The 20,944-nt window shown below is 40.1% G+C and overlaps 1 protein-coding gene across 6 annotated transcripts in view; it reads right to left on the bottom strand.

Annotated features, from left to right (window-relative positions):
• ADAM11 (ADAM metallopeptidase domain 11) overlaps nucleotides 1–20,944 on the bottom strand; it is a 149,682-nt gene that overhangs the window by 90,115 nt on the left and 38,623 nt on the right. For 5 of the 6 annotated variants that reach the window (XM_070727971.1, XM_070727973.1, XM_070727970.1 and 2 more), the window contains exons 5-9: nucleotides 19,584–19,669; nucleotides 18,112–18,178; nucleotides 8,433–8,502; nucleotides 5,184–5,251; nucleotides 762–836 (exon numbers count right to left, since the gene is read on the bottom strand). In XM_070727971.1, coding sequence (XP_070584072.1) covers nucleotides 762–836; nucleotides 5,184–5,251; nucleotides 8,433–8,502; nucleotides 18,112–18,178; nucleotides 19,584–19,669 — 366 coding nt within the window. The remainder of the gene's footprint in view (nucleotides 1–761; nucleotides 837–5,183; nucleotides 5,252–8,432; nucleotides 8,503–18,111; nucleotides 18,179–19,583; nucleotides 19,670–20,944) is intronic. The other variant, XM_070727968.1, reaches the window with a different exon arrangement.

Genomic DNA, 20,944 nt, shown 5'->3' on the forward strand with positions numbered 1-20,944 from the left:
ATAATAACTTGGAAGAAGGCAATGTCAAACCATTTGAACTGAATCACTTTGATAATGAGATGGAGGCATATACATTTAATAAATACATATTTCATAATTGCTCATATGGAAGAATCCATAAAGTCATTAAGAATTCAGATTAATAGCAACATTACTAAAATCATCTCTTAGTGGTCTTCAATTTGCCAGTCTGTTCAATATTGAGCAGGAACTTTTCATTGTACATGTTATTTCAGCATTGTTGTTGGGGCAGGCTAGGGAAGAATAACATCATTTTGCATTTTAAAAATGAAAAGAAAATCATAAAATCATAAAATATATATTAAAGGCACTTATCTGTCTATTTAAGAGCAATACTCTGCTAATGAATGCATAATACTAAACAAGAACAAACAAATTACCAATGGAAGACACAGTAGCCTTGGAAAGCTTTGGGTTTACTTTATCAACCTATACTGGTCATACTGACAGTGTAATTACATTGATCCAGCAAGCTCAGCTAATGGACAGTTTATCTGAATTGCGAATGGCATTGTGGAAGAGATCCTGACAGATACTGACCCATTTAAAAGGAAGAAAAGAAAAGAAATCAGACTTAAGAGACTGAAAGGAAAAACGTTTTGATCACTGTTTGCCAAATTTGCTCAAAGAAACAGGTTTGGCAGGCAATTCATTTGCTTCTCTCCACAAAGCATTTTAAAGTATCTGCAACACAACAAATGCATCCATATTTGTCTTTCTACACAATTATCAGTACTCACCAGTTGGTGGTCATTAACAATTATCAATTCAATGAATTTGGTCTCACTGTGGACAGTCCGATGACTTCTGTGAACCTGGGATGGGAAGAAGAAGACACATTTACATTGGTAACTCTCCAGCTCTAAGAAGGGCCTCCCCATTTGTGCCCAGGAACATATTTCATATACAGGATTTTGTATGTTCCCGTATTCTTTCTCCATACATTTTATAGTAAGGAAGCTCAATCAGAAGATTGGATTCCACCAATCTTCCACAATCTAGTGCTATATAGTCACAGCTTAATACCTGCAGATTGTTAAGGATTAAGAGAAGCTCAATATAGGTTTAAATTGTCACTACACTCCGCAGTCTGCATTGGCTGCCGATCAGTTTCCGGTCACAATTCAAAGTGTTGGTTATGACCTTTAAAGCCCTTCATGGCACTGGACCAGAATATCTCCGAGACCGCCTTCTGCCGCACGAATCCCAGCGACCGATTCGGTCCCACAGAGTGGGCCTCCTCCGGGTCCCGTCAACTAAACAATGCCGGTTGGCGGGCCCCAGGGGGAGAGCCTTCTCTGTGGCGGCACCGGCCCTCTGGAACCAACTCCCCCCGGAGATCAGAACTGCCCCTACTCTTCCTGCCTTCCGTAAACTCCTCAAAACCCACCTTTGCCGTCAGGCATGGGGAAACTAAACATCTTCCCCTGGGCACGTTGAAGTTATATATGGTATGTCTGTATGTGTGTATGTTAGTACAGGGGATTTTCTTAAACTTATAATATTTTAATTAATTGGATTGTATTGGATTGTTTTTCACTTGTTGTGAGCCGCCCCGAGTCTTCGGAGAGGGGCGGCATACAAATCCAAATAATAAATAAATAAATAATAAATATGTACAGTGAGATTGGTTGAGCTCCCTCAGTGTACACACCCTAAATCAATACAACTCACAGTGAAGACAGAAAATCCCTAATCTGATAACACATATTAACAAACACCCAGTCCTATTGCACAAGTGTGAACATGTTACACTGTGCCGGCCCTGCAAGTCCATTGTATTACATACGGTAGTTATAAAGATATCTCACATTCAGGAGTCTGACAGTCCACAGATAAAAACTGTTCTTCAGCCTGTATGTGTGGCTGGCTATACTTCTATATCTCCTTCTCATTACACATCAAGCTTTGTAAGTTGTGAAATGTTATAAAACTTTAAGACATTGTATATAATCAGGCAAAACTAACCCAAACCTGATTTTATTGACAACACTTTCATACCTCTCTTTACAATAATAATTATGCAATATCCAGTATAATTAACATTTTATTATTTTCTTGTTTTTATTTTCATTCTGGAAAGTCAGGCATATATTCTATCCCTATAATAACTCTGTGAGATAGGTTGAGCTAAGTAAGAGATTAACTCCATATACATAATGATCTTAGAATGGATTTGAATCTAGATCTTCCCAGTATCTGTAAAACAGGAATGCAAATAAAGAACTTCTATTCTTATGAAGACTTCATTTCTTTGGAAAGCACAAGTGGCCACTAATAGATTGCTTAGCAGAGTATTGCCTCCCTGGGAGAAAGAGAACAACATGGTGTCCTCCCTCAACAGTCAGGGTTCAGGCCCAGCTGCAGCACGGAAACTGCTTTGGTCGGGCTGATGGATTATCTCTAGCGGGCCCAGGACAGGGGCTTGTCCTCCATCCTGGTGCTTCTTGACCTCTCAGCGGCTTTCAATACCATCAACCATGGTATCCTTCTGCGCCGGCTGGGGGGTTGGGAGTGGGAGACACTGTTTTACAGAGGTTCTCCTCCTACCTCTCCGGTCAGTCGCAGTTGGTGTTAGTGGGGGGTCAGAGGTCGAATGACTAAGAACTATGGCTTCCAATCTTCCCACCTGAAAAGGATCCTGATGATTCTGAGTTTGAAAATGATTTTCCCCACTTTTGAGGGAGATAACAACTCATTTTGTCAACAGTGTATAAAAATCACAGGAGCTAAAATTCCCAAAACGTTGGTTTACCTTTCAGATTATACTTGTCATAAAATAAAAATCCACCTGCACATATGACCAGATATAATAGGTCACCTGTTCCAAAGGTAGCCAAGTGGTGAGTCACACTCCACAGGGAGTAGGTTCACCACTAAGGGATGGCTGTATGTATCTGTGGGGGGGAAATAACCATTATCCCCAACAGTTGGCTTATAACCACTTTATACATTGGCGAAAGCCAGAAGTGACTATTTGTTTTGATGCTTCTAACTCTTAATTTGCTGGATGAAGCTAATACTCAAATGAGGAGTGCTATTTACCAAAATAGATTGTCTCTAGATTGCCTTCTAGCCAAAGAAAGAGGAATTTGTGGAAAATTTAATCTAACCAATTGATGTATCCAGATGGACGATAATGGAAAAGTAATTGAAGAAATCACAGACCATATGAGGAAGTTTGCCAATACAGTATTCCTGTTCAAACCTGGGATGGAATCTTAAATACTTCCAGATGGTTTGAAGGAATGTTTGCAGATTGGAAGAGAATTTTGTTCCTCATAGCTCTGGACTTTGAGGGATTGATGATATTACCTTGTTTGATACTTGTAATAAGATCATTGTTACTAGAACAATTTCTGGAATAACAGCTGTGGCTTCGGCAAGACAAGACAAGCCTGCCAAGATTCTTATTCTGACACCAATACCCAAGCAATATTCACATTGTTCAAGGAAGAGGAAGCATCCTTAAAAAGACAGGAATGAAAGACTCAGAGCATACACCAAGTGTAACTAACTCAACTTTTGTTATTCCTATTGAGCTCCATTGTAACCTAATATGCCAACTGAAGAGATAAGGCCTCCAGGATAATTGCCAAGCTTAGCCAAGTAGCCTTCCTAACTTGGTGTAAATGTAAAATGTGAATTGGCTGTAACATAATGAGCCATAATAATTCTAACAAAGCTCCGAGGTATAGGCCAGAAAATGTATTTCTTTCCCCTTCTAAGATCCTTTGTTTGCAGAGTACTGAGAAAATCATGAGGTTTACATGAACTAATGGATATGAAATTATGTTTTAAACACTATGACAATCTGTGCAAGCTGTGTAAGCTATAAGAAAACGTTTTGCACAGAGGCGGCACAGGCTTCAGCTTTTACTTTCTCTCTCTCTGCCTGCTCTGTTTAAGGTAGGAGACAAAAGGTTGCCCAGTTTTGATTTCTGATCACAAATAAAACTGATTGTCAGTCACCTTGTGTTCAGTTTCATTGGATTTATCAGATTCTGAGCTGCACTCAAAAAACTTATGGTATTCTTCATATGTTTTAAACTTCAGCCCCCTAATTATCTTTGTTGCTCTTCTCATAGAAACATAGAAACGTAGAAGACTGATGGCAGAAAAAGACCTCATGGTCCATCTAGTCTGCCCTTATACTATTTCCTGCATTTTATCTTAGGATGGATATATGATTATCCCAAGCATGTTTAAATTCAGTTACTGTGGATTTACCAACCACGTCTGCTGGAAGTTTTTTCCAAGGATCTACTACTCTTTCAGTGAAATAATATTTCCTCATGTTCCTTTTGATCTTTCCCCCAACTAACTTCAGATTGTGTCCCCTTGTTCTTGTGTTCACTTTCCTATTAAAAACACTTCCCTCCTGAACTTTATTTAACCCTTTAACATATTTAAATGTTTCGATCATGTCCCCCCTTTTCCTTCTGTCCTCCAGACTATACAGATTTAATATTTTCTCATGTTGCTTTTTATCTTTCCCCCAACTAACTTCAGATTGTGTCCCCTTGTTCTTGCGTTCACTTTCCTATTAAAAACACTTCCCTCCTGAACTTGATTTAACCGTTTAACATATTTAAATGTTTCGATCATGTCCCCACTTTTCCTTCTGTCCTCCAGACTATACAGATTGAGTTCATTAAGTCTATCCTGATACGTTTTATTCTTAAGACCTTCCACCATTCTTGTAGCCCGTCTTTGGTCCCGTTCAATTTTGTCAATATCTTTTTGAAGGTGAGGTCTCCAGAACTGAACACAGTGTTCCAAATGTGGTCTCACCACCGCTCTATATAGCGGGATCACAATCTCCCTCTTCCTGCTTGTTATACCTCTAGCTATACAGCCAAGCATCCTACTTCTCTGCACTCTTTCCAGAGTCTCAATATTGTTTTTATAATAGTACTGGGCGTACTATTCCAAATATGGTCTTACCAAGATATTATAAAGTGGTACTAACATTTCACATGATTTTGGTTCTCAACTGCAGAAAAAAATTATAGAGAAAGGTCTGGAACCATCCCAGCATAATAGGTCATGTTATGCATAATATGCATTAAAAATTGTGTTCTGTTTTTCAGGTCCAGTAAATTCATATTCTTGGTCTTCTGCTTTTAAATCTGATGATTACTGTCATGTAATAAATTTACCTGTCTTCGTCGACGCAGTTTAGGCAGCCCAGGAGGAATGTAGGAGTTCAATGCAGAAAATAAACACCCTGAGAGAAAAGGATACATATTATATATTGAAGAGGATATCATATATAGAAAAATAGGTAATCAGATTTTCAGATATTTAAACTGGGACAAAAGATGTGAACAGACAAGGGACAATATAGCAATCTATATGTACTGATTTATAATCTTATGGTACCATTCTGGTAGAATTACCGGTATACTAAAATATCTAGCATAACTATCTGCTACCAATTTATGATATGATTTCTTCCAGTTAAGATGTCTGAGAGAAGAAATAATCTTAATACTCACAACCTATTGGAAGAAATATTTTTTGCTGCTTTCTATTCAAACTCGGTACAAAAACACAGGAGATAGTTGTCATCTTCCTTTCAGAAAACATGTCTTAAGAATTACAGAGCTATCTATATTAGGTCAGCTGGGTAGTTGAGACATTTAATCATCTCAACCTTTCTCCCTTCTTTGGTAAGAAAAAATCCTGCCAACAAATAATTGGCTATATGTTTTCAGTGTATGCAAAGCAGAGCTTCATTTCAGTTAACAAACATTTTCTAGAACAGTCTGTCCTTGAAGTTTTCAAAATGTGTAGGCCGCCCTGCGTATAAATTTAATTACTTAAATAAATAAATTCCATAGATAGATTTCTATCACTGGACACTCAAAGACATTACAGACAGAACCTATTTTTTGTTCAGATCAGAGCACTCTGGCTATGAAATACTCCCTGGTTTGCTCATAGATGAAACACATTTTTCTTAGAGGTGAGAATAAATAGACTGGAGGTTAATGAAGAAGATTCTTTTCCCTTTATATATTCTAAGTTTTAAAATAAGGCCAACAATTATCATTTAATTAGATTTTCTTTTCAATTTAGCTACTTATTTAGTTCTAATTTTGCATGACTTTTCATACGCCATACACACTGTTCATTTTTAGTAACCTGTGTCCAAGAATTCTTAACTGTATTTATTTTTCACAATATCAGGCAAAAGAAAACTATTTCTTTCTAAACAAAAGATTTATCATACCTCCAGTGAGAGACAGTACTGTAAATTCCAATTATTCTTCAGGGTATAGCCAGAAAAAAAATGCAGTTTCTCTATTCCAAAATTAACATCATTAAAATTAATTTGAGAAATGTTTTTTCTCCAAGTGACCTGAATTCTGAAGAATCCTTGGATAGTATGTGATAGAAACCTAAATAGGAAATTTCCTGTTTGCAAAAAGGATAGAAGACTCTTGACAGTCTTCACATGTTAAAGTAAGCTGAGTATTGAATTCTAATGACACTTCAGATAAATCAATAAAATAGGTCATATTATTGTTGTTAATGGTGAGTATTCTGAGCAAAGACTAATTACAAGGTGTGACACAAGGATCTGTTCTTGGTCCTATTCTTTTTAATATGTGACATAGGGGAAGTTTCGGTAGGGAAGGTTTGCCTATTTGCTGATGATTCTAAAGTGTGCAAGGGGGTTGATAATCCTGGAGGCGTCTATAATATGGCAAATGATTTAGCTTTACTAGATAAGTAGTCAAAGCAATGGAAACTGCAGTTTAATATTTCCAAATGTAAAATAATGCACTTGGGGAAAAGTAATCCTCAATCTGAGTATTGTATTGGCAATTCTGTGTTAGCAAAAACTTTAGAAGAGAAGGATTTAGGGGTAGTGATTTCTGACAGTCTCAAAATGGTGAACAGTGCACTCAGGCGGTAGGGAAAGCAAGTAGAATGCTTGGCTGCATAGCTAGAGGTATAACAAGCAGGAAGAGGGAGATTGTGATCCCACTGTATAGAGCGCTGGTGAGACCACATTTGGAATACTGTGTTCAGTTCTGGAGACCTCACCTACAAAAAGATATTGATAAAATTGAATGGATCCAAAGACGGGCTACAAAAATGGTGGAAGTTCTTAAGCATAAAACTTATCAGGAAAGACTTAATGAACTCAATCAATATAGTCTGGAGGATAGAAGGGAAAGGGGGGATGTGATTGAAACATTTAAATATGTTAAAGGGTTAAATAAAGTTCAAGAGGAAAGTGTTTTTAATAGGAAAGTGAACACAAGAACAAGGGGGAACAATTTAAGGTTAGTTGGGGGAAAGATCAGAAGCAATGTGAGAAAATATTATTTTATTATTTACACAGTATGGTCTGGGCCTGCCCGAGAAAGCTTCTAGGGCTATGCAAAAGACCCAGGTATCAATAGTGGTACCAAGAAATGATGTGGCTTGGAAGCTAACAGGACTAGCGCAGTGGGAAAGGGAACACCCACCCCTTGTGAGCTGCTTCGAGGCAATCAAAGGTCTCTTGTTATCTTTCTGCTTGGACCAGGCTTCTAAAAAGTGGGAAAGCCCTGTGGTGCTGTGCAGCTAAGAATAGGCGCATTGCAAGGGAGTGAAGGCAGTTTTGTTGACTTGAGCACTTAATTAGCTGAGTGAGAATCTTTCCTTCCAAAAATCCAGAAAGCGCTCGGGCTGTGGAAATTGCAATTAGAGTTGTCACTGGGCTATCTCTTCCCTTCCCCAACTTGCCCACCCCTGAATAATGTCCTCAGGAATGAGGAGAGGGCAGGGAGATAAGGAAGAGTAGAATAGGACTGAAAGGAAATTAAATTCACTTGTGGTTTGTTTGCAGCAGTCTGCAGAGTTGAATCTGTGCATTGGAGCCCTAACAGCGAGAAACAGAGCCACCTGGTGGAGAGTTTTGGAATTTTAGAGATAAGCCAATTGGATAGATTGGAAAAAAGGGAGACTAATTGATAGATTTGCTGGCCTTCCTACCGGAGCTGTTGCCAAAACATCCTTTTAGTTGAAGGAGCGAGTTAAATTTGGGTGGGGCAGGGTAGATCCGGCCAAGGACTGACTCAGTCCTTCACCTGATTGGACAAGGACTACCCATGTGAATCCTGGCTCTGCCCCAGGATGGAGAACAGGTGATAATAAAAAATACTAAGAAACAAATAAATAAGTCAGGGGGGGAAATTGGCAATGAAACATTCATTGGGGATCTGTTTGTATTTCAGTACTGAACAGAAATTAAATACAACATATTAGCTTTAGAATACCTGTAATTTATTGAGACTACGGTAAGAACAGAATTCCAAAAATTTAATGGAATGCAGAGGTGAAACTCATTTACCTCCATTTCAAAATTAATTACAATGAACCAAAATTTCTGGATAGAAAGCCATGTTTACCTGCTTCTGTGCAACCACGGGACATGTGAGGTACTGGTGTCTGGTTGATCTGGTGAGGAAGTGGCTCCTCCTGCAAGGGATTTTAAAAAAATTGCCATAAAAAGTATGTACGTATTTACATTGGTGTTAGGCAATACTTAATTTACTTCAATTTAATTAAAACTTTCCTAGTATTTTTATTTATGTAAAATCCTTTGGGTTGTTTTTTTTTTACTACAGTGTTCCCTCGATTTCCGCGGGGGATGCGTTCCGAGACCGCCCGCGAAAATCGAATTTCCGCGAAGTAGAGATGCGGAAGTAAATACACCATTTTTGCCTATGGACAGTATCACAAGCCTTCCCTTAAGACTTTAAACCCCTAAATTACCTTTTCCCATTCCCTTAGCAACCATTTACTCACCATTATTACTGGTACTCACCATTAAATAAGACACTTAGTGATCCTGATATTTATAAACGTAATTATTTATTAACAATAATTTTTTTTTTGTTATTTATTTGCAAAAATTATTAGTTTGATGTCATTGGGTGTGAAAAACCGTGGTATAGGAAAAAAACTGTGAAGTATTTTTTAATTAATTTTTAAAAAAAAACGTGCTATAGGCTATTCGCGAAGTTCGAACCCGCAAAAATCGAGAGAACACTGTAATGGATAGGAAGACTAAAACCAGGCTGCCTATATCCTTAGGTCAGAATTGTGCCATTTCATTCACTAAACTCCCTTTTTATGACCCTGTTTTATCCCTTAATTTGAGGTAGAGTTTGGGCAACTGGATAGAGATTATTTTTTCCCCTGTACCTTAAGAGACAAACATTTGCCACTCCCTAGGACTGAACTCTCAACTTTCTAAATGGGAGGCAAAAGTCTTCACCACTAGACCACTCCTTCCAATTTCATTCACCCATGGGTCTTTATTAAGACAATTTTTCAGACAATCTGTGAGAATTGAATGAATTAATCACAGAATAGGAAGAAACACGATAGCAAGTTTCTTCCTTTACATATATCTATTTGCAGGCCTATAGAAAATGTGCTTATGTGTGAATCAGGGGTTTGTTCTAATTTACCTCACTGCTTGTTTACTTCCTCCCATGCCATATGCACAGTGCAAATAAATTCCCCAAAACATCCAAAAACAAGATGGCAGCACATATGCAGTGCTAGAAACTTGGCTTCTGCACATGCACACAAGAAATAAAAAAACTGAAAAAAATTCAGAAAAAAAAATCAGATTTTTTTTTTAAAAAAAGATGGCGGTGCCCACAGACCAGCTCTGACCAATCCAGTAGCAGTTTGCTACTAGTTCAGGTGAACTACTAGTTCAGGTGAACATATTCATGCTTCTTGTACTCAAAACAAGCAGGAATTAAAAATTACATCAAAGGATTCTTTGCTTTTAAAGTGGCTTCAGTTCTCCAGACAAAAGTACAGTGGTACCTCTACTTAAGAACGCCTCTACTTAAGAACTTTTCTAGATAAGAACTGGGTGTTCAATATTTTTTTGCCTCTACTTAAGAACCATTTTCTACTTAAGAACCCAAGCCTGGAAAAATTTCCCAGGAAATTTGAGACCAGCACGAAGGACCGGCCAGTCTCCTACCATTCCCCCTTTAATTTTGGCCATCTCAGGTTTTTCTGGGCTGCCAGAGGAGCCTTTTGGTGGCGCTTAAGGAGGAGGAGTGGGAGGAGGAGGGTGGGAGGAGGAGGAGGAAAAAGAGGAGGAGGACAGTCGCTGCCGAAGGAAGAAGGTGGGGTGAGGGGAATCAAAAAAATCCAAAACTTTAAAGCTTGAAAAAAAAAAGAGGGATTCCAAGGCAGCGAGGAGGAGCATGCACCTCCCATACACCCGGCGCGAGGTTGCCTCCTGGAGTGTCTGGACATGGAAAGGCAAAGAGGGGCGCTTTGCCCCAGGCAGATCAACTCGGCTTAAGCCAAACCGAGGCGTCACCACAGTGAAGGAATGGCGCTGGCTACAAAGCGAACGAGCGAGAGGAGAAAGAAGCCCTTCAGCATGGGAAGGAAGAGACAGCAGGTAGCAGCAGCAGCAACCTTTCGGTCAAAGGAGTGGGGAGGTTCCCCCCTCTCATCTGCCTGGGTTTCTCTCTCCTCTGGCACAGTGTATGGGAGGCAGCCTCACACCAAGTGTATGGGAGGCGCATGCTCCTCCTCGCCGCCTCGGAATCCCTCTTTTTTTTTTTTTAAGCCTTAAAGTTTTGGATTTTTTTTATTCCCCTCACCTCACCGTCTTCCCTCGGCAGCAACTATCCTCCTCCTCTTCTTCCTCCTCTTCCCACCCAAATTCCGAGCTTTTATTTCTTTCCTAATAGGTTTGCACTCATTATTTGCTTTTACATTAATTCCTATGGGGAAAAATGCTTCTACTTAAGAACGTTTCTACTTAAGAACCTGGTCACGGAACAAATTAAGTTCTTAAGTAGAGGTACCACTGTATATTGTTTGTAAAGATAAGCTGCTACTATAGTTTCAATCTCTACACTGATGTTCATTACACTATAATGTTGAGCTGAATAGCCAAATGTGATGGCCAATTCTAGTGTCCCATATAGTCACAGTAACAAAGGACTCCCCCCCCCCCTAATCTGTGTTCCACATAGTGTCTTTGCTTTATTTCAGAAGATGCCTCCAGGTGTATCATGCAGCAGCTAAACTGATTTATTTTTGTCTCAGTTGTTACCATATCTAGAATTGGTCAAAGGCAAATTTTCCATTTGCACTGACAGAATTCTGAAGAATTTATAGGCATGCCATTTTCCATCAGTGACAATGTACCGCATCTTGACTCCAAGGTTCTACTCCAACTAAATTGTCCCTGCTTTTCATAGAGCAAAAGCAACAACTTTTTTTTCTTTACATCACCAAGCACAGGAGTACAACCTGTTGGTATTGTACTGATTGAACAGCATTAACCTGAGCCTTCTAGGGGACAACTGGTAGAAGAACTGATTGGCTCATGCTGTGTAGAAGTTAAAATTACTACAAATCAGCTCCAGGCTGCTTTTGAAGGATTAGGGAATGGAACCATGGGGTTGTAGAAAGGTCCCTATTTAGTAATTAACCACCTCTTTCTCTGGGCGTCTCCTTTTAGCTCTCCTCTTTGAATTTCTCCACACCATGCAAAACTGCTTTTCTTTTTTTTTTAAAGAAAAATCTCTATGTACAATAAATATTGCTACTGCAGGCCTCTGCCTGCCATGCTAACACCATCACTTCTTTCTAGCATTACAGTAGTACCTCAACATACGAGTTTAATTCGTTCCAGACCCGAGCTCGTAAGTCGATCAACTCGCATCTCGAACGAATGCCTTTAGACTTTGTTTTTCGCGCCGAGATAACTGGAAGCAAGGAGATTCTTGCGCCACCTAGTGGAAGCTCGGCTCGTATCCCGAATTTGAGCTCGGGTGTCGAACAGAAATTTCGCTCGCGTTGCGGCTCGTAACTTGGAATACTCGCATGTGGAGCAGCTTGTATCTAGAGGTATCACTGTATTTTATTTTTCAGAGCCTCTTAGGTCCATTTGCAACAAACTGCCTCATACTAGAGCTAACATAACATTACAACTACCATCACCTATTCTGATAGCTCTTCAAAATCTTAAGTCTTCTTGATCATCCATACATCTTTTAATATGAGTGACAGAGAAAGAATGTGGAATATCCACATATAAACAGATGTTCTGCTACAAAGCTCTCTTTGATTGTTTTCTCGTCAATTTTTCAACTATCGATGTGCATTTCCATCCAGCAGCCTCTACATTTTCTAGCTTTATAGGTAGTCTCAATTTAGGACCATTATTCAGCTATTTTTGTTGCTAAGTGAGACATTTGTTAAGTGAGTTTTGCCACATTTTACGACCTTTCTTGCCAGAGTTTTTAACTGAATCATTGCAATTGTTAAGTTAGTAACATGGTTGTTGAGTGAATCTGGTTTTGCCATTGATTTCGCTTGTCAGAAGGTTACAAAAGGTGATCACAGGAGACTGTAACCTGTAAATATGAGTCAGTTGCCAAAAGTCATGTGACATTAGGAATAGGATGCTGCAACAGTTGAAAGTGTGAAAAACGATCTGAAGTTTCATTCTTCGGTGTCGTAACTTCTAACAGTCACTGCAATGCTCTCTACATGGGGCTACCTTTGAAAAGTGTTCGGAAACTTCAGATCGTGCAGAATGCGGCCGCGACAGCCGTCGTGGGGCTTCCAAGATTCGCCCACGTTTTTTCAACACTCCGTGGCTTGCATTGGCTGCTGATCAGTTTCCGGTCACAATTCAAAGTGTTGGTCATGACCTTTAAAGCCCTACATGGCATTGGACCAGATTACCTCCGGAACCGCCTGCTACCGCATGAATCCCAGCGACCGATAAGGTCCCACAGAGTTGGCCTTCTCCGGGTCGACTAAACAATGTTGTTTGGCGGGCCCCAGGGGAAGAGCCTTCTCTGTGGCGGCCCCGGCCCTCTGGAACCAACTCCCCCCAGAGATTAGAACTGCCCCCACCCTCCCTGTCTTTCGTAAACTACTCAAGACTCACTTATACCGGCAGGCATGGGGGAGTTAGGATATTCCTTCCCCCTAGGCCATTACAAGTTATGCATGGTATGTTTGTGTGTATGTCTGGTTTATAATAAGGGTTTTTAGTTGTTTTATTAATTGGATTGTTACATGTTGTTTTTTATCATTGTTGTTAGCTGCCCCGAGTCTACGGAGAGGGGTGGCATACAAATCCAATAATTAATTAATTAATTAATTAATTAATTAATAAAATAAATGAATTGATCTAATAAGCTGGAAGTTAGTAGAGAAGAACAGGCTAAAATTTGGCTAGCTGATTGGTATTGAACAGCCCCAATAAAGACCCAACACCACCTATGAGTCCAGAATCATACAAAGTTAACTGAATTAAAGGAAGAGGTTAGCAAAATAATAATAATAATCAGACCATAATTTCCCCACTGGCAAGTGGCGGAGAAATATGCAAAAGTCATCAAAGTTAATGACTTATTACAGTAGAGGGTTTTGAATTAGTTTGCTAGCGGTTCACACCCATGTGTATAATGCTTCAGCACATGCGCAGAAGAGTCCCAGGTGGGTAGGCAGAGCATCCCGGGTGGGTGGACGGAGCATCCACCACTGCCTCTAGGGGTTCTAAGAACTGGTCCAAACTAGGCGCAATCCACTGCTGACTTATTGGGCCTGGAAACAAGGGATAGCACAATTTAAAATTCCTGTCAAGTTTTTATTGCTTTATTCAGCAGGCATCATTAAATGAATGGTAAATGCCCATCAATTTATGAACATCTTATCTTAATATCTTGATTTTATTGGGGTTCTTTTTCTGTTCTACACAGAGTTATTATATTGTGGGGAAGAATTGGTATGACTGCACTAATATGACAAACTTAACCACAATTTAACTCAAACCTGGCAACTTTAAGGTGTGTGGACTACATCTGATATTTCCTACTATATGTATTTCTTTTGCTATGTTTTTCCCTATATGTCCCCCAGTTACAATATTTACTATTCCACTTTATCCTACATTCCTTATTGGGGAGTGGCTTGAAGCCAGCCTACATCAGTCCTGAGATCCTAAAGGTGTCCCATTTTATTCCAAAGGGCACTAATTTAAATCCAAGCCAGTCCGACTGTCTCTACCATCCTGTTTGATCTAGCAGGAGGGGCGCATTCTGGATACTGTTGGCTAAGAAGTGTTGGCTCATAGGGTCCAAAAGAAGAGCCTTTTCTACTATGGGACTCTCGCTCTGAGATATCATTCACCATGAGATTAGACTGGCCCCATCCCTGCTGCCTTTCCATAAGGACTTGAAAATTTAGTTTTGTGCTCAAGCCCCTGTGACAGAGACCATTTCCTGGCTGTATGGTTAAATGGGGCTCCACTATTGTCTTTTTCATTTTTATTTTTTCATACTGTGTATTTTATTCCAAGCTACCTTGGGTCACCTATGTTAGATGACCTATATAAATTGAAGAAATAGATTTACATAGGAATGGCTCCATTATAAAAATTACATTACACAGCAAGATAAATTCAGACATTTGGGATGTTTTCTAGGGAAAAAGTTAAAGGATCAATTAAAATGATAAATAAAATGTCTTACGTACTAATAATAATCTTCACCATTTTATGTTCAAGTATAGTAAAAATATCTAGGTAGTGGTTAACATTTGGGAAAATAAATGGAAAGGAATGAGCAAAGACATTAATAAAAGTTGTTTTTATTATTATTATATTTTTACTTATGGTTTATTAGTAGTTTATCTTTTACTTTGCTTTTTGTATCTTTATTCTTCTGTTGTTCCTCTTTATATTATGTTACCTGGCAAAGCTTATACAGTATGATTAAAAAAAACTTTCTAAAACTTTTACAGGGTATGTGTAAAAAGAAATAACTTCTAGCATCACCACCCCTGTTCCTGCTTTCATTTTTATGTTCAGTTGTGTGAAAAACAACCCCTGTGATGTTATGAAAGCCATAAAGTTACTAAGCCATCTTTTTTCTTAAAGGACCTGACAATTAATAGCATGCACATATAGCATAGGAATAGTCAAAAAGTGGAAGCAAGAATTCCATCTATGAGAGATAAAACCATTTACACGTTTTAGATATCTGAAATTTTGCAAAAGAAAACACCAGCTTTGCCCCCATTTTAGATAAACTAGTGAAAAGCCAAAAGAAGCATGAGTCAGTTTTCTCTTAGCCAATAAATATTGTGAGATCTCACAGCTTTGGAACTGTTTCTAAACTGCTGAAAAGATTCTCTATAGAAGTGCCATATACACCAAGGTGTTAAGCTTTTCAAGACTGTAGAACAGCCTGTTCATACTTAAAAATGGTTTCTTTCTTACTGGTTCACCTATTACAATATTCAAACATCCTAATGTTGAAAACCAGTTTCGTATGTTAAGTTAGAGTTCATATTTACGTATCGAGATTTCTTTTGGGTAAAATATTATGCTTGCCTGCCATGTTTTTCATCGAGGAATCTCTAAAATAATTGAATAAAGCAATAGTAAAACATGTATACCAATTGAGGTAGATGAGAAGAAAAAAGGTAGAGGAAGTGGATTATCGGGGGGGGAGGGGGGGATGCAATCTCCTTCCCTCTGCTGCTATGGTAACAACATTCAAAGGGAGCACCTTGGGAAACTACTTAAAATGACTTTTACAAAAGAGTGGCTGTTGGAAATACATTAGGCCAAGTTGGAGGCGGGGAAGAAAAGATTTAGAAGCTGCCTAAGCCATTTAGCACTATAAGGCAGCAGTCCCCAAACTACGGCCCGCGGGCCGCATGCGGCCCACTGAGGCCATTTATCTGGCCCGTGGGTCTTTTCCAAGGCCGCACTGGAAAAGCAGTGAAAACGTCCCCCTCAATCTCATCTCACCCGAGGTAAAGTAAGGCTTGCTGAAAGCCGAGCTGGGCACAACACACACACATACACGCACACACCCGCCTCCTCCTCCTCTTTGAGTTGCTAGCTCCCGTTTTCTGAATGGAGATTGAATGGGAGTCCAGGGTCCGAGGGTGGAGGCTTGTTGGGCGAGTCCTCCACGGGGAGAAAAGAGGGAGGGTGAAAGAGGGAAAAGAGAGAGAGAGAGAAGTGGAGAGAAAGAAAGAAAAGGGAAAGAGAATGGAAAAAGAGTGAGGGAAAGAGAAGTGGAGAGAAAGGAATGAGGGAGGGAGGGGAGGGGGGAGAAAGAGAGGAAGAGAGAAAGGGAGGGAGGAAGAGACAGAGAGAGCAAGAGACAGAAAGAAAGAAAGAAAAAGAGAGAGAGAGAAAGCAAGTGAGAGAGAGAGACAAAGAAATAAGGTATGTGCAGTGTGTATAGGAATCTGTTAATAGTTTTTTTTATAATCCAGCCCTCCAACAGTCCTAGGGACAGTGAACTGGCCCCTGTGTAAAAGGTTTGGGGACCCCTGCTATAAGGTAAAGGTTCCCTTTTCACATATGTGCTAGTCTTTCCTGACTCTAGAGTTCGGTGTTCATCTCCGTTTCAAAGCCAAAGAATCAGCGCTGTCCGAAAACATCATGTGGCCAGCATGATTCAACACCCAAGGTGCACAAAATGCTGTTACCTTCCCACCAAAGATGGTCCCTATTTTTCTACTTGCAACTGCTACATTGGCAGAAGCTGGGACAAGTAACCAGAGGTCATGCAGCCCTTAGGGATTCAAACCACTGAACGGTCAAACTTTCTGATCAACAAATTCAGTGTCTTAGCCTCTAAGCCACCATTTCCCTATGATTTAGCACTATATTAAAAAAATCCCAATTTCTTACGAACCAGATATGAGATAGCTCCATATTGGAGCAGAAATGCTAGAACCTGAATATGGTATTTTCTTTAACAATCTCTGGTGGGTTTGAAACCATAATAGCCTCCTTATTCCTTTAGGAGAAAGAAAGGCAATTTTAAAATCAATACACTGATTGTAGTGTACAACAAAAAGTGTTGAGAAAAATAAAACATGCAACAATGTCTTGGTAACAGTTGGAGTTAATTAGCCCTGCATGGGTATGACCTCACAGTTTTAAAGCTGGCATTTTTCTCTCTTTTTGTCAAGAAAGTCTAAATAGAATGTGTTGTGGTTGGCTCTGGCCCAGCTCCTGCCCCAAGGAATGTGGAGGTGGATGCAGGGGAAACATCAACATGTCATAGGCCTGTTTTATTGCCGACAGAGGCAGGTAGTGCAGTTTCCTCGGACGAAGAAGAAGGTGGGAGTGATTTGGAAGAGGGGGGCTTGGCACACAGCCCAGGAAGCCAATCTCCATTATCTTCGGTCAATTCGGATGCGGAAGTCTTGGGCCCACGCGGCGCAGAGTTCTGCGTAGAACAGGTCAATTGAGGACATATTACAGGAGATAAGAGAGGCCACCTGTGTTTGGGTGGGGTTCCAGTAATTAGAGCTGCTGATACAAATATCAGCGTGTTGGTTTGGCCGTTGTGGAAGATTATCTGATCGCAGTTTTTCAGGACCGTGCTTTGCTGTTTTACGGACTTTGCTTGTTGATTTTTCACGCCTTTGAAACCAAAGCAGAGCAAAGTGTGTGTGTGTCTCACTTCGTTGGAAGAAGGAGGGCTGTGACATTTCTTCACAGCTGCTAGCTAAGTACTTAAGGACTGAATTGTACAGCCTGCAAGGTTGTTTTGGGACGAGTGCTCTTTGCAATACAAAGAGGGTGCTTTGTTTCTTTTGAATTTTGTGACAAAGAACATTGTTTTGAATTTTCAAACGTGTGTGTGTGTCTGAAATTTGTACCCTTGAATTTTCGGGAGGCTCATACCAAAGAGACCGGCAGAACAGGAATGTATGTGTATTATGTCACTATTGTGTAAAGCGACTGTGTACCTTGTAATTTTTTATCATAGGAACAACCTAGTGATGTTGGTTGGTCAATGGCTGCTGATATCCTTTAAGTGAGCTTTCTGGCTGAAGAGAGATTTGAATCAATGCCAGTAATTTTGCCCAGACACCTCACTTTGACACTGACCCTGCCTTAGAACAGACTCCCAATATCTACAGAAGTTTACAGGATGGAAGGGAGCCAACACGAACTTCCTTTCACCTCTGCGGATGAAACACAAGTGAGGTATCTCCATGGCAGTGATGGAATTACAGCCCAGGCCAGGCTGTCCTTACCCCTTGATGTTCAAGTGAATCTTGAGGCTTCAGGAGGTACATGTCCTTTCCATCAGAGAAAACACCACTGAAGAAGTACAAAGAAATACGAAACAGGTTACATAAGACATGAGAGCAACTATTATTTACATTAGGAGGAAAAAATTAATAAACAATATTCAGGCAGGCATCAATAACCTCATTAGGACAAAGTTGTGTGTTTCTAAACAGTTGCACGCTACGCATTTCCACAAAGCAGTCCTAGTTGATATTCCTTATTCCTCTCACCCAGGGAAATAAAATCAGAATCTCGATCAAGAAATGTCTATATGCTGATTATACACCTTCTCCGAGTCCCATTGACTAAACAATGTCGTCTGGCAGGACCCAGGGGAAGAGCCTTCTCTGTGGTGGCTCCGACCCTCTGGAACCAGCTCCCCTGAGATTAGGATTGCCCCCACCTTCCTTGCCTTTCGTAAACTCCTTAAAACCCACCTCTGCCGTCAGGCATGGGGGAATTGAAACATCTCCCCCTTGCCCATGTTGTTTTGGTGTATGATTGATTGTGTGCTTGTTTTTATATACAGTATTGGGATTGCTTTTATGAATTTTTAAAATCTAAAACTGTAATTAGATTGGTAAATATTAGATTTGTCACTATGTACTGTTTTTGCCATTGTTGTGAGCCGCCCCGAGTCTGCGGAGAGGGGCGGCATATAAATCCAATAAATCTAATCTAATCTTAAGAATGACTAGGAAATATTATTCACAGCTGCTAAACTGAACTTTTTAGTATGATAGAAACCACAATTGCACCATGCTGACATTACTCCCCAAGCCCACTCAGCACTGAAGTAGCAACTTTAATCAGATTTCTGATTGACCAGAATTATTTTTTTTAAATGTCTATTATCAGAATTATTAATTTTTTAAATGTCTAAACTACTTTTTTCTACAATATGACAATATCTTCGGAACCGTCTTCTACCGCATGAATCCCAGCGACTGATAAGGTCCCACAGAGTTGGCCGCCTCCGAGTCCCGTCGACTAAACAATGTTGTCTGGTGAGCCCCAGGGGAAAAGCCTTCTCTGTAGCGGCCCTGGCCCTCTGGAATCAACTCCCCCCAGAGATCAGAACTGCTCCCACCCTCCTTGCCTTTCGTAAGCTATTGAAGACCCACCTATGTCGTCAAGTATGGGGACCCTGCCCTGGGCTTATATTGTTTATGTATGGTATGATTGTGTTGCATGGTTTTGATAATGGGTTTTAGATTTCTTTTAATATATTGGATTTGCCACATTGTTGTTTTTGTTGTGAGCCGCTCCAAGTCTCCAGAGAGGGGCGTAATAATAATAATAATAATAATAATAATAATAATAATAATAATAATAATAATAGCCAACAGTCAATTTAAAGACTGACTTTGCCTTGATGGAAACCAGGCTTTGTTTTGTCACGGTTCCTTTTCCCATTTCACCATTCTTTACTTACTGTAGGCCATGGCAGGTAGACAAAGCCACAAAGGAGTTTGCTTCTCCACGGAGATTACCCTGATAGTAACAGTGCTCACTTGTTCCCTAAAAGAGATGTTAAAAAATATCATGTTTTCTTTTATCTGCATACGTTCTTGTCATTCAAATTGGTTTGTTCTTCAATAGAAGAAGCAAAATAAGCAACCAATTAGCAAGGGACAAATCAAACCTCTCCACCTGAGCACTACCATTCAGATTCTCTATGGCAGTGGTTTTCAACCTTTTCTGAGCTGCGCGGCACATTTTTTACATTTTAAAATCCTGGGGCACACTCTCCTCTCTTTTTCCATCCCTGTCTCCTCCCCACCCTTGTGTGTGTGTTTGTATACACACTTTTGAACCATTTCCAGAAACAGGTGAGGGCTAGGGTTTTTTTCTCTCTTATTCTTTGGGTGCCTTCTCCGGGTCCCGTCAACTAAACAATGCCGGTTGGCGGGTCCCAGGGGAAGAGCCTTCTCTGTGGCGGCACCGGCTCTCTGGAACCAACTCCCCCCGGAGATTAGAACTGCCCCTACTCTTCCTGCCTTCCGAAAACTCCTTAAGACCCACCTTTGCCGTCAGGCATGGGGAAACTAAACATCTCCCCTGGGCACGTTAATTTATATATGGTATGCTTGTGTGTGTGTTTGTTATTACATGGGGTTTTTCTTAAATCGTTAAATATTTTAATTAATTGGATTGTTGTGACTGTTTTGCTTGTTGTGAGCCGCCCCGAGTCTTCGGAGAGGGGCGGCATACAAGTCCAACTAATAAATAAATAAATAAATAAATATGCTTTAAATCAAGAGTCACTTCTCTCTCTCTTTTGTTTCTCTCTCTTTCCTCTCATTCTGTCTCAATCATTTTCTCATTTCTCTTTTTTCCTCCCCTTTTTGCTCATTTCTCTCACTCTCTCCCTTCCTCTCCTTTTTTCTCTCTCTCTCTCTTGCTTGCTTTCTCTCTCTTGCTTTCTTTCTCTCTGACACTTGCTTTCTCTCTTTCTCTTTTCTTTCTCTCTCTTGCTTTCTCTCTCTCTCTCTCTCTCTCTCTTGCTTTCTTTCTTTTTCTTCCTCTCTCTCTCTCTCTCTCTCTCACACACACACACTCTCTCTCTCTACAAAAAGTTGCGAGACTGGAACCTGAGCTTCCTTCTTCGCGGCATACCTGACCATGTCTCACGGCACACTAGTGTGCCATGGCACACTGGTTGAAAAACACTGCTCTATGCTACTCCAGAAGCAAGAGGGGACTATGTAGAAAATAGTGATTGATGTCATCACTCATTCAAAGAATGCGTGGAATAAAGTATGTGCAGTCAGTTTATTGGAGATCTGAGAAAGT

This window comes from Erythrolamprus reginae, chromosome Z, assembly GCF_031021105.1.
Source record: "Erythrolamprus reginae isolate rEryReg1 chromosome Z, rEryReg1.hap1, whole genome shotgun sequence".
Lineage (NCBI taxonomy): Eukaryota > Metazoa > Chordata > Lepidosauria > Squamata > Dipsadidae > Erythrolamprus > Erythrolamprus reginae.